The sequence below is a fragment of the Falco cherrug genome, chromosome 7, assembly GCF_023634085.1.
Source record: "Falco cherrug isolate bFalChe1 chromosome 7, bFalChe1.pri, whole genome shotgun sequence".
Classification (NCBI taxonomy): Eukaryota; Metazoa; Chordata; class Aves; order Falconiformes; family Falconidae; genus Falco; species Falco cherrug.
The window spans coordinates 20,853,260-20,867,844 of NC_073703.1; the positions used below are offsets into that span (position 1 = coordinate 20,853,260).

At 38.8% G+C, this 14,585-nt stretch overlaps 1 protein-coding gene across 6 annotated transcripts in view; it reads right to left on the reverse strand.

Moving 5' to 3' along the window:
- Positions 1-14,585, reverse strand: part of OTUD7A (OTU deubiquitinase 7A) — a 79,804-nt gene that overhangs the window by 27,680 nt on the left and 37,539 nt on the right. For all 6 annotated transcript variants that reach the window (XM_014287361.3, XM_027798084.2, XM_027798082.2 and 3 more), the window contains 3 exons: positions 6,335-6,436; positions 4,699-4,826; positions 3,537-3,649 (listed from right to left, as the gene is read on the reverse strand). In XM_014287361.3, coding sequence (XP_014142836.2) covers positions 3,537-3,649; positions 4,699-4,826; positions 6,335-6,436 — 343 coding nt within the window. The remainder of the gene's footprint in view (positions 1-3,536; positions 3,650-4,698; positions 4,827-6,334; positions 6,437-14,585) is intronic.

A 14,585-nucleotide genomic window follows, 5' to 3' on the forward strand; every position in this document is an offset into this window, starting at 1 on the left:
TCTCAACTAAGTTACCTATAAAATGAGGGGTTTTGATAGGCACAGTAGTTTTGTATGAAGAATTGTACGTTGAAATATTCTGAACACCTAACCAAGCCCAAAACCTCAGAGACTGCATGCATTTGAGGGGCACTTTCTGTTTAAATGTTCTGGGTTTCTGCTTTAAATAAAATGCTAATGACACATAGGAAGATTACAGCAATATTCTCTCCCTTCTTCCCCATTTAAAACCACTTGACTTTCTTAATAAGATGGTGCCAACAGCATACGAGACAGCTAGCTGGAAGGTGACAGTTAATACTAAATAAGAATACCACTCACTTTCAAAATCTGTATTAGCCCACACCACGAGACAACAAGACATCTAGCTTTCAGCTCTACTAGGTTTTCAAGAAGTGAGAACAACAGCAGTATTCAATCTAGCACTAGAACAGGCTTTGAAATCTCTCACTGACGCTAAGTCTGCAAAATGAAGGAATGGATTGGAATTTTTTCTTTAGCAGTTATCGCCATAGTTAGGCTCTTAATAAAAACAGAGGACAAGACATTTTATTTTTTTCAGAGCAGTTGCTTCAATTCAGTACCCCTGGTTGTGCTTGTAAATGGAGATAAACAAAACAATTACGTTCTGAAATTTGTTATTTACATTTACAGAGAGATGTGCAAATCTGCTTCATAATAAGAATCTGCTTCATAGTTAATTAGCTTGCTCTGCTTTAGTGCTTGAAGGATTTTACGTGTTAGAAACAAGAACTTAAGAATTAAGCTTTTCTGTGCTCCCTTTATCTTTCCCTTTTTTTTCAACCTCCAAGCCTCAGAATGAGAGTGCTCTCAAAGAAGAAAACTTTGGAGGTTTAGTGACAATTGCTGATCTCCTTTGCATGTAGTTCACTCTGAAAAACAACTAAAAGGAACTTCCAGGTGAATGAGGCAGCATAATTCCAGATGTAGGCTTGTCACTGACTCTTTTGAAGCAGATACAACTTCTGATGCTTTAGCTAATTCTGACACCAAAGGAGAACATCTCATCTACAATTCAAAGACTAATTTTCAGGCTTTCTTAATACAGTACCTAACTAGAGAACATAATATGCCCCATCTCAAAACTACTATTCTGATATTCCTTTTCCTTCTCAAGGGCTCTATTTTTAACATGGGTACATTAAACTGAGAAAATTATTCATTTTGTCACAATCATTGTGTCTTTGGAATGATTGTAGAGAAATACATATTCACATCTTAAACAGGCCACATTTCTTGCCTGATTCCTCTTTCAGTATTTGAAAGGGAAAATTAACTGTGTTCTAGTTATCCTTATTTTATTTTGATTTGCAAAAAAATAAATGCAAACTATGATGAGAACATTAAAAATTATTTAAATTAATTCTTTATGTGACAGTGATATGTCATGTTTAAGTATCTGGGAACTAAAGGCAGAGATGGTTGGGTGATGGCAAATGCAACATTTAAGGACGTCTCTGATGGGTAGATACTGAAACTACACAGTACATGAAACATACAGAATGAAACAGACGGAACAAGGCCAGAGGGAACTGGTGGTGAATGGCCAAATCTAATAGAAATGTGAATTGGACTGCATTAGAAGACTGAAGCGTATCGACAGGAAAATATCTACAAACATGAGAAACACTAGAGATTAAAATGAAAACAAATCTATTTCTTTTTTAGCCTCAAAATAGAAGAAAATGAGATGCATTATGATTGACAATTTTCTAAACAATGTCCTCCTGTATTACTGTCCTTGGCATCATAGGGTTAAAAGGAAAATATGATAGTCTTTCAAAGCCCAGAGAACACCATCTACAAATTTTATTACTCTCATCGTGTTGTATACCTTATTTTGTCAGTTTACTTATTCACTTATAATTTTGTCAATTTTCTCCAGGGGAAACAGCAGCTAGAGAAAACACACACTGAGTAAACAAACACTACATATTTTTAGTGATAAACACTTGACACAAAACCTAAAGCTTCTGTGTTCTTAGGGTTGATCAATAATCCTATACTTTGGGAACAGGTGAACTGAAAGTGAGGGATGGTTTACTATAGCAACTACTTAAAGCAGTTTCTGTACGTAGATCAGGGGTATTTAAATGTTGTAGATACTATTTCATCTCAAACTTTTTCACAAATACGTTTCTATCCATCTTTTCTTATAGCTTCTAAACACCTAAACCAAATGCATCTGGGAATAAAGCAGACAGTACTGGGATTTTCCCCTATGGCCATCAAATATTCTGGTACTGTTTATAAGCAGCTAGTTGACTAAAATGCTACCAACTGAGTGTTACACAAAGATTAAACACACATACTAAGCTGGTCATCAAGAAAGCACACTTTCCTTGCTTGCCTGTTAGCACTGGGTAGTAACAGGCAAACGCTGCAACTTTGCAGAGTGTAATCAAAGCAGCTGCAATCAGCCATGCTCTTATGGAATCCATCCAGATAAACAGATATGAAATTAGGTACGAAAATAATCTGATGTGGTTCTTAGAAATACAGACATACCCTGTACAGAACCTTCCAGCAACATAAAACCTTACTAGGATGACAATAGATCAGTTTAATTCAAAATAAAAGCCCCTGCAATCCTTAAATAATTCTTGCACTTGAGAGCACTATTTGTTACATGGGTTTAATAAAAGCTTGACTAGCCAAAGAAAGGACAACTGTTCCTATCAGTGCAGTATTAATTATCATGATTTTTAGTGAAAGTTTTTTAAAGTTGTTCAAAGAATGAAGTAGCATATTGATATTTCAGAAGGGTTTCAAGAGCCTACAAACTATAACTCTGTATTCTACTTTCTGTTTTAAGACACTGCATCCAAATATTTAATCTTTAGCCAAAAATAGTACTTCCGTTCCCCCCCCCCCCCCCCCCGCCATGTTTAGGGTTAACAGCATTTTAAAAGTAGAAAATGTGAAGAGTAACTTGGGTGACTTGCTCTCAAAAAAGATCTCTCTGAATACTCCCTGTTTGAACTACAAAGCAAAAAAAGGCTGAAATAAATGTATGAATATGAGAAGACAGCATTAAAGCTGTGCTAAAGCACAGTAAAAGTGATATCTGGGCACAAACTACTTTATTCTGAATGCTATTAGAAGATGTGATGTTTCCCTGTCATTCTGTGTTTTTGTGAAAATATCTGAGCAGCAGCTATCTTTCTGCTAAGTCTTCCTCAATCAAAAAGCTATGTATCTTCAGTGAGACGAGGCACTTCATCTCCTTGAAGCTAAATGCCACTGCCAACACACTTGTTCCAGAAACCAAGAAATGAGGATTAATGGAATCCTGACTCTTGGATGCAAAGTAACCTCAAGTTAGTCTGGTAACTGTACAAGGAAATGCTAAATATTTTAATGGGATGTTTAGACACTCGTATTGTACCATGCAAAGAGATCACAACAGTTGAAAAGGCAGTTTGATGGTCCTATAAACATCATCATTCATTTGTACTGTATCGTTTTCCTACTGAGAACAAAAAGGGACAGATTTTGCCATACTCTAAACTTACCCTCCACCAGTGCCTCCGTTTTTGCTGAAATGCGTTCGCGGCTCACTCGATGCCAGTTTAAGCAGTTCATTCCACTCCCGTTCCCACTCTTCCTCTGTATACACTAAACCTGACTATGGGAGAGAATGAAACACCTTTATGATGATGCTGGTTAAAAATGAAATGTAAGCAGAGTTCTGTAGCAGTATTTATGCCTAACTTATTTTGAGATTCATACATGATACAGATTAATATCTTGGATCATTAATGGTTCAACATTTCTATTCAGGTCAAAGAATATTAGCTTACTAAAAAAAAGACCTAAACCACTCACTGCTAATTGGATTACATTTCTAGATGTGGGCCTGCTGCTACTAACACAGTGCTCCACTACTGGAGCTCCAGTTAGTCATACCCATATGAATTCCTTGCAACCACGGTCAGCATGCTTTACTGCCCATTTCTGGAGGTTTGCTGTCTTCCCCAATACCTGGAACTACTATGAATGCCCTCCCTGGTAGACAGGTGATGCTTTCTCCCTCTGTTCAAGAGCAGAACGGGTATGTAAGTGCTTCTGTGCCCCTGTATTTTCAGGTAGCCTGAAGTAGCTGAGCCAGTCACAGCTCAGCCATACTGTCACTGACTGCTGCCAACAAAAAGCAGATTACAGAAGTCACAACCATTTAAGCATGTTCACTTAATTGCGTTGAGGATTACTCCTGAAACTGGCTTTTCTAGCCACTGTTTGGGCGCAGACATCTTCAGATCAACAGTCAAACCAAATCTACAGGTGATTTATTTAGGAAACATTCACCCTATTTGGTCACAGCTCTAAGAATCCTAACTCACCATTTTGGGGAATCTTTCCTAAATGGGGTTTTCTTTCTTTTGTGCATTTCATCCACTCATTTTATAATGCTTGTGATAGCTAAATGATACATTTAATTTTGCAGTCCCAACTTTTCTACAGGTTCCAAACTCATCTTAGACCTTTATAGGCACAAAACTGTGCACATTTATGCTCACAAAGCTACAACACAACTGCATTCTGATATGAAACTTCTAAATACAAGTATCTTTCCCATTTTGCATGGGAAGCACAAGGAATTCGATAGCAATTACAACTTTCACCAAAGTCCAGAAGAATACTTTTTTTAAGAAGACTGTCTTCAGGCATACAGACCTCCTTATTCTGCTGGGTCTGTTGCCATCTCCATCTTCTTTTCAGTGCTTCCCTTTCAGCTCCGCTCCTCATCATAGTGTAGAGTGCTTTACGTAAAACAAGGTCCCGGTCATGAAATCCCCACATTCCTAAAGTAGCACAGGACAACATTCAGTTTTAAAGAAGCAGCTGTGAAATACAAATAGTAACTACTAATACAAATAACGTTGCTCTATTAGCAAAAGAAGCATAGCTTATACATGATTTAAGATTCTCTTTGGCAAATAATTGACTCATCATTTTTAAGGTTTCCTAAAGAAACAGTCAATACAGATAAGCTAATGAACAAGAGGGAACTCTAACAAAGTTTAAACTTTGATTAAGGAATGACTAAGGATTTGAGCTGTTGCAGAGTTTGCTTGCAGGCAACTTCAACTTTGCTGCAAGCAACAGAATATTCAGTGCACAGGTTGGTTTTAGCTGTAGCTGCCAACAGAGCTTGCAGCCACAAGAATGCTAATGACAACTGCAGGCACTTCTGTGAATCACAGATGATGCCAACACCCAAAGGCTCCAACTCTTACACAGCATGATGGTAAATTTCCTTTAGCTTCAACATCCAAATAAAGAGACGAGCATTCGAGATGACTGGAAGTCTAAAAATACCACCAGCCACAGGCTTTCAAGCTCATTTTAAGATAATAAAATGTCTTCATGTAGTTGAGAATAGTAACGCACAACATAAGAGAGCAGAGCTCTCACCAAGACACATGCCCATAGACAGCCACATTTCAGCTACTGTACTGTCAGCTGCTGGCATTAAATATGTTTATTAAAGACTTTGCAAGTCAAAATACTCCAAATATTTGCTGCAAATAATATACAATTCCTCCTAATTAAAAATGAAGCAGACAAAGATAAAAGGATCCTTGGAAACAGCAAAAGCTCTTTTACGACTTATTTCAAAAAGAATCTCTTCAAAATACTAAAAATCTCTGTTTTTTAAAAAGCCACCTTTTGGAGTTCTGTTGGTGAAGGATTTTAGCAACTGGAACAAAAAATGTTTCCTCATAATAGGTTAGGATATACAAGGCATATCAAAGACTTTCAGCTTCACAGGCTTCTGTTTATTTGATTTGAAGAAAGGCTTCAAAAATTCTGTATTAATGATTCATTAATCAATTGGAAATTATTTTAATTCACCCCAGATGCTGTTTCCCATATACTTAAACTTTACAAGGAGCCAACAAAGATAACAGATATTGCATTCTTGAAGATAGCAAGAGAACTGTTCAACAAAACCCAGAAAATGAATGCAATTTCTTGCCCACAATGAGGCCAATCCTGCAGAAGCCCCTGGAATTTGCCTGTTCCAGAGCTGTTAGGTCGGGCTCTGTAAGGAAAATGCAAATCACCGGTGTTTATGATATATACTGTTGCAATTACACTACTTTTTAACCTGATAAAACTCTCACCTTCCACCCTCCAGCATGCCTAAAGCAAACAATACTTAAGTGAAATTTGAAGAATATATTGCTCCAGAATCAGACTTTTAATGAAAGTCTTTGCATCTGATGTGTTTCTGAGCTTTTGCTGGGGACAGAGAAAAGTGGTAAACATTTTTGGCAGAAGGTTGCATGCACAGACTCTCCCTTACCTAGAGACGCAGCATGCAAGAGGCAGTTCCCATCACCCGTTGTAGCCAAGGGAAGAAGACGTTTGCAGCTTGTACACACTGTGGACCACCAATTTAATCGTCCTGAAAAGAAAGAATCTGTTAAAATGGTGGAATGGAAACTAAAACAGCACACTGTGTACAGGCATACAGTGATGTGCAATGTTTAAGGTTAATCATGAACATCCTTTCTGCCAAATAAATGTAATGTCAAAAGTGAAAACTGAAAAGACTAGAAAGAAGAGGCAGATAAACTATTCCCTACATGTATCTGGAATAAGATAAGAGCACCTTTAATTGGTTTTGATCTTCTGCTCTCATATGCTGCATTCAGGTATGGATTTCCAAGGATTATGTGGCCTAAATACCGTTATGAGTCCTGCTATCAGTTCCCAAACATAATTGACATTGGCCTCCCATACACAGGTGACAGATTATGTTACAGCAATAACAACGCAAAAGACAAAAGTAGTATGTACATGTTAATCAGGATATGTTTCTGTCAGGTAAGTTTATTAAGTAATATTGTTTCAATCAGATGGATTGATTCGACAGCTGAGTCTCCTCTCATTTACCATAGTGTTACTTATTATTAGACCTACTAAAAACAACAACTGATCTACCAGAGAATTAAATTGAGACCAAATTGCATAGCCCAAGGTGTAAGATAGCATGTGGCTTCTCTCTTTGAGGACATTTAGAGAACCACTTATTCATCACTGCTACATGAAGCATGTTTTACAGGTTACGAAACAGATGGAATATGAAAAACACCGACAAGAGGACCGATATTTGATGTACCTAGATGAAGCAAATAAAGTCATGAAGAGTATCAGTGCCAAAGTCAACACTGGAAGTACAAAACTCCTGGCGCACAGGTTGCCGTGTGGTAGCTTATTGGAGTGTTACATCTTGGTTAAATGGTCACGTGAATATTTCTAATATAAAGAAAGAGAACGTGACTAATTGTATAACATGTTTGGGGACATGGAAGAGCAGATGATTAAGAATGATGAGTGGAGCTGGTATATTTCCCAAGACTTTTGGAAAGTCTGTGGGTAATGCACAATTGAATAATTGAATGAATAATGCAATAGGCAGCTTGCGATGGCTCCATTTGTTTGTCCCCTTCTGCAGAATTCTTCCCTGACTCCTTTACTTGCAAGCCAGAGAGGAGCCACAACACATCTCTATATTTGTACAGCCAGCCTTGCATTTAAGGTTAAACCCCCAAAACATAAAAAAATTCAAGCAATGAAAAAACTTTTCTCCATTGATATGTTTGGGGGACCTTATTGTTCTCTACAACTGCTTGACAGGCGGCTGTAGGTGGGGGTGTGGGGGTGTTGGTCTCTTCTCCCAGATAACAAGTGACAGGACAAGAGGAAACGACCTCAAGTTATGCCAGGGGAGGTTTAGATTGGATATTAGGAAAAGTTTCTTCACTGAAAGGGTGGTGAAGCTGAAGCACTGGCACAAGCTGCCCAGGGAAGTGGTGGGATCACCATCCCTGGAGATGTTTAAAAAACATGTAGCTGTGGTGCTTAGGGACAGATTTAGTGGTGGACTTGGCCGTCCTGGGATAATGGTTGGACCTGATGATCTTAAAGGTCTTTTCCAACCTAAATAATTCTAGGATTCTGTGTTTTCATTATGAAATTATAGTGAAGGTTATTTGTAACAACAGCTAATACATATTGTGCAAAACCCCAGTATAATAATATTTTAATGTGTGCCCCGAATTACTTGTTCCAGGTACCAAGAACTATCTTGATCAAGAACTCATGTAACTACATTTCAGTTAGTCAGTATGGGTTGAGAGTTACTATACTGTAAAGGTAAAGATGCACAGCAGATCAATAACTAACCACATCTGGTAATCCTCATAAGATTTTGGCAGCTACTTTGTACATGTCCAATGTCTCAGACTAGGCTTATTGAGTTCTAAATTAAATATGCATTAAAGAAGTTTAATTTAAAGCACTATGGGACAGCCTTTGGGAAAGAAATCTGAAATAACAAGTAATCATTTTTAGCAACTCCTGTGCCTGTGGGCTGTGAAATAACAACTCGCCACCTGTTTTTTGCAGAATGTTTTGGTGGTATCATATTCGGTCATCAGTTACACCACGGTGCTGCCTAAAGCACAGTTACAAGACCCAAAACAGACAGACCTTAGGACTTAAAGGATTAGTGAGTGGTACTGCTTTGCAGATTAACTAGCAGCTATTGGTAATAAATGTCGACGTCTGGTGTTTACAAATCTTTTGAATAACAGGAGGTTTCTATAAAAAAGTGATCTGCTTTCAAGTAGATTATGCAAAAAAAGTTTGTGGGCTTGGTTAACATCACAAAGCTTATGGCTGACTAAAAAAATTAGCAGAAAGGCATTGGATTGTAATAAAAAAAGTGGCACATTTTCATTTTTTATATCTAGTGATATAGTGGATTTCTTCAGGGAAACAACAGGAAAGAGGAGCTTGAATGAAAACTGGGAACAGTTCTGTCTCAGGCTTATTTCTGTCTGCTTTGATGAGACAATATTTATGGACAAACCAGACCCACGTCTCACTCTCCCTCTCTCTGTTGGTCTCCTACTTGATCTTGCTGCTTTTTTTTTTTCTTTTGCTCACAAAATCTATTTAATCTTTAAAAAAAAATCAAGAAATGGAACTGTTGTTATACAGCAAAAATACTGTGAGAATATAGCCATGTTCTAGTACATTGAACCTTAACCTTAATTTTAGATCAAGATTTGAAGTCCTGTTCAGGTGACATGGTTTAACCCCCGCCAGCAGCTAAGCACCACACAGCCACTCACTTGCTCCCCTCCCCTGCCTCAGTGGGACAGGGGAGAGATTTGGAAGGGTGACAGTGAGAAAACTAGAAAACTCATGGGCTCAGCCAAAGACAGGTTAATAACGGAAATAAAGTATAATAACGATAATAATGATGATGATGGTGATAATAATAATAATAATAATAATGATGATGATAATAGATAGAAAATAACAAAAAAAGAGATAAATAAACCCCAAGGAAAACAAGCAATGCAAATGAAAAACAACTGCTTGCCACCAACCACCCAAAGCCCAGCCTGTTCCCAGCAGCAGCCCCCAGCCAGCCCCCCCAGTTTATATACTGAGGTGACATTCTACGGTATGGAACAGCCCTTTGGCCAGTTCGGGTCAGCTGCCCTGGCTGTGCCCCCTCCCAGTGTCTTGTGCCCCTCCAGCCCTCTTGCTGGCAGGGCCTGAGAAGCTGAGAAGTCCTTCACTTAGCATAAACACTGCTCAGCAACAACTAAACCATCAGTGTGTTATCAACATTATTATCATTCTAATTCCAAAACAGAGCACTGCACCAGCTAGTAGGAAGAAACTTAACTCTATCCCAGCTGAAACCAGGACATTATTTTTAGATATGACTAAAAGCCCTATCCAGGTTTATGATCTAGCAACATACAACCTGAGAGGTAGACACGAGCACACAATACTGCCCTTCCTTTGCACGATACTTAAGATTTCAGGTGCAAACCCCAAAGAAATGTTAACAGACTCTAGTACCCTCCGTGGCCGAAGACAGCCAACTCTGCCTGTATTCTGCCGTCATCCCAGTCCTGCGCTACACAGCCTGTATCAGGCTTCACCTAAGACAAAGCAGATATTGGCTCCCCCATCCCCTTATTTGCAGGGCTCATCAAGAATCAATCATTCTGATACAGAACCAGATATAGACTTGTATTCCATGCAAAGAAGGTAAACTGAATCTCAGAGAAAGTTAACGTTGGAGTATTATTAATGGACACTAGAAAGGTTAAGTGTTACTTTCATAAGCCTCATACGGTATTATAAGCCACAAGTGTATTGTTTCTTGCTGCAGGATTTATGGGAGGAAATTGCCAAAGAAGATTCTAGATGGTTATATGACCTGAACGGCTCAAACAGAAGGCAGCAGAGAACAGAGAACACATTTCAAGTATTCACAGGGGCCAGGCTTGGCTTTTAATACCAGCCCCAATGCCTTATGCACTGGTACTACAGAAGATACAATAGCATACAGTATAAACAAGAGGATTAAAACATACCACTGAAATTATTCTAGGTTATGACTATCCCATAAAGATGCTCACACAGAGCTGCCCTCCAGTTTGGTAAGGTCCACTATAAAGTATTCACTGCCCAAACACGCAGAAGGTCAGTGGTACACATACAAACTGACCAAATTCAAAACAAACATGAGGTTACATAATACCTAAGAACCTCTGTAGATACTGCACAAATCCTTTGCTCCCTCTTCATTTTCTCCAGTCCATATTTTCTTTTTTCTTGTTTAAGCTACTAAGAAACTAAATGGCTTTGCAGACTTGGGATTTTTCTGATAGAATTAACTCCCCAAAAGTTACAAGGACTTTGCAAACAGCAACTTAATATAACTCTCCAAACAAGGGAAAAGGAGATGCTACAAAGGATTAGCTCCCTCGGAAGCTTGGTATGACTGAGTGCGGCTGAAGTGTCACTGCAAAGCCAGATGGGCTATTGCTGCCTCCAAGACAGTTTCTTGCCTGCAACGCCACTGTGCATTTATCGTAGCAAAAGTAAGTCAGAATTCTTACAGAATAAATGGAATACACATCAAGAGAAAAAGAAGGATGGCTAAAGATGGGAAAAAGGATGAAGTGTCACATCACAGCTTGTACAGTTTTACTTCAGACTGAGTGCGACTGTCTTCTAACGCAGCAATTCACGGTGCTTTTAACAGTACTCTTTCACACAGCCAAGTAAACCAGCCTTAGGGCATCTCCTCAAAACCACTGGCAGAAGAGACATCTCACTGAGGAAAACAAGTTGATCTGTGCACAGTGGGACTCAAGGTCCTGTTTCCTGCACTTGTCATATGTACGGCTATGGGTGAGGTTTCTGATGGCTTTTCATTTATTTGCAGTTGGGCAGTCTTTCCCATGTGGATTCTGTAGCGTTTCACAAGCAATATTCATGCTGCACGTTTTTATTCTATGGAAATACTAAAAATAAGCTAGCTCCTTATTTTCATGAAACCTGTAAAAGCTTAGTGACAAATATGTTTGAAATTGGTAGAGTTAAATTTAAAAAAAATAAACAGTGGTACAATCTTAAGAGACAGCTTGCTGACACAAGCTCAGTTTCCTTAAGAAACTAGGCTAAAACCAGCCTTTCTTTCACCTCTCTAGCACATCATATTTCCAGAAATCCACCTCTCATCTGTCCCTCAAGACAAACCAGTTGCAAAATACCATTTTCAGCTTCCACAGCAAGTCTAGTTCGGGACACCCCATATATCCTCAAAAGCAATGGTTCACCCTAACTCCCCTCTGGAATCCAAGAGCAAGAACTGCTCTGAGGTGTGCTCAGGACTAAAGTCAAGAGGGACTGCTCAGCCCACGCATAAGAGTCAGACAATTGGCAATATGTGCAGGAACCTGAATTCCAGATTTCAGCAGAGCTACTTCAACAATTCATGTGTTTCTTACATGACTAGCTAAGAGGATTTGCTTGTTTGGTTTTAGTCCTTTCATACAATAAACGTGTACTTGCAAGTATTGATGTGAAGAAAATTGCACAAGCAGATTTTCTACATGGGCTTATATTAATCATTCAGTGACTGCTTACTTTTTTAACTAAATGAATAAATAAAACATTTACCAATACATTTTCTGCACTTCAAAGAAAGGGCCTTCTTGTAGGAGCTCTCCCTTTTAGTCTAGATGATTAAATCAGCTTTGCAGTAGCATCTGCAAGGCTATTCATATTTACTGATGTCCTTGAAATGTAATGTTGAGCTGTGCATATAGAAATAAGTAAAACTGAGCAGTTAAGTGAATGCTTCTCTTTTAGCCTGATGCATAAGCAACATCGACTCTGCCACAGAAGCTACTGACCAGAATGCAGATCAAGTATCATAAAATAAGATGGCACAGAAATATATGGCTAGGCCAAAGCGGCTGCAGATAACCGATAACTGAGTTCAGTTACCTGCAGGTCACTGCAGATCCACTGGTACTGGCTTTCTTAATTTGTTTCTTTTGTCACCCGAGACAGTTTTCCATGACATAATTGCATTTCATCCTACTCTGTGATACAGTATTTGTCATTCATATTAGAACTGAATTACACAAGCATGCACCTCAGACCAGAATTCAGGAAATTAATACAGTTCTCTTGTAATTATGGTTGATATCCTGGCACCCTGCATATACTGTGTGGAAGTCTGTTAAAAATTCTGGGATAAGAAAATGTTTCTACAACCTGAAAAGGCACCAGTTTTCCTTTAACAGAGCTTATTTTTTAACAGTTTGAAATGAAACATTTCCAGAATTTTGGTGGATTTGGTTTCGGGGATGCTTAACAAAGTATGACAGTTTATTTTGCCTTTAGCTGTATCAAATGCTTCACAGAAAACACAAACCTGATCACAGAAAGAAAAATGTAGGAAAACAATATTCTTGAAGGTTTTTACAGTTTACATACACTCAGAGATCCGTCTGCACATTACTTACAAGCTGACCTCATTCCGTTTGAGGCAGTAATGAACAGCTGAGTTTATAAGATGCAGAAAACCCCAAAATGCTTTTAAGAATGTTGTGAATTCTGTCCTCTAAGGGAAATATTCAGAAAGCAGTCACACAGAGTAGAGGATACACTGCATCAGCAGACCACGAGCAAATCATGCTGCCTTTATCTGAGCCTTTCCTTTGTAACCTCACCCAGCATTTCTGAGTAAATCAGAACATTTGCTCTGACTTTCTATACAGGTAGGGTGCAACCTGAAATCCTTTCACATATAGATGTAATGGTAGCAAGTGCCTAAGCATATGAAAAGAGAATATAAACACCCGACAGGCTTTCATAGACATCCAGCTCATATGGCCACTTCAGACAACATGTGCGACAGTCTGTTAATAGTAATTTTGGTCTCCCAGTCCTGGCTTTGTGAGTAGTAAGCTGCTCTGTGTTCCTTACAAAGTTCCTCTTCCTTTTGCCTATTCACATTTCTCTTCTCTCCCCCATAAACCATAAAATTCATGCCCTTAAACCCAAGGACACACCTCTCTCTTTTCCTTTAACGCTACCCCCAACCTCAGTTACAGAAGCTACTGCTCTTCACGGGGTTTGGTTTGAAATAGATTTTAGCTCCTTTGCAGGGAATGCACCTTATCTGTTAATGTTTTTTATGTCACTGACCAAACCATAACCAAACTGGGCCTGCTGGCAGGAGATAAAATGTTTAATGCCAAATGACTTTCCTATTAATTCACTCTCTTCGTTTCAGACAACAAAATGTCTAAAACAGGCAGGACATAATAGGAAACTGAATATCTTTATGTCTTGAGTAGAGACAAAAGGTCAGTTTACATGAAGTCTTACATGATTTTCTTAAACATTCACTGTTTAATCTGTTTAACTTACTGGAAGTGAAGAACTGTTTCCCAGGAAGTTCCAGTTTATCTGAATGAAATGCTCATATAAGTAAACTAAATCTAGGCAGGCTACGAGAATACCTGTGATCCAAACCACAAGCGTATGGTGTGGTCAATACACCCTCCTTTCCAGGATGCAAGAGGCTCTGGGGAGGAAAGGACTTTTCCAGTGTGAGTCAAGTTATTGCCCTAATTAATGTGAAAAAAATAATAAATGATTTATTCTATTTTCAGACAGATTTGAGAGAGGACTGCTAAGAGGCAGCTGATTTGGTGGTTTCTGCAGCCCTGTTTCAAGCTCAAAGCTAGCCAGCTCTGTATAAATTAGAAGAGGTCAGATCTAAAATCACATATTCCATGATTTTAAGGGTAGAAAACCACTGTGATCCTCTAGTTTGTACTCTTACATTAACTGACTCTAAAGGCTGTAATTCCACTGAAGCAGGTGGGTCAATGATGACACTATAGCAAGGTATTTTCTGATAGCCCTGTGGAATTCAGGGTGTTTGGCAGAGCTGCCAGAGGAAAAGCCATCCTTTCCCTGCCCTGCCCCACCCCCCACCCCACCACCCCCCCCCCCCCCCCCGTCCTTGTGTCAGCTGGTTCCTAGAGAAACTATCTCCTTTGTAGGTGAGTGACAGTTTTCATACTTCATAGATGCCTGGTAGCATTCTTACATTATTTAATACTGCTATTTTTTTCCAGAAGGTGGTCTTTCTGAATACTGTTTGGGTTTTTTTTGGTTGGTTGGTTTTTAAGTATTTACTGTTTGATGCT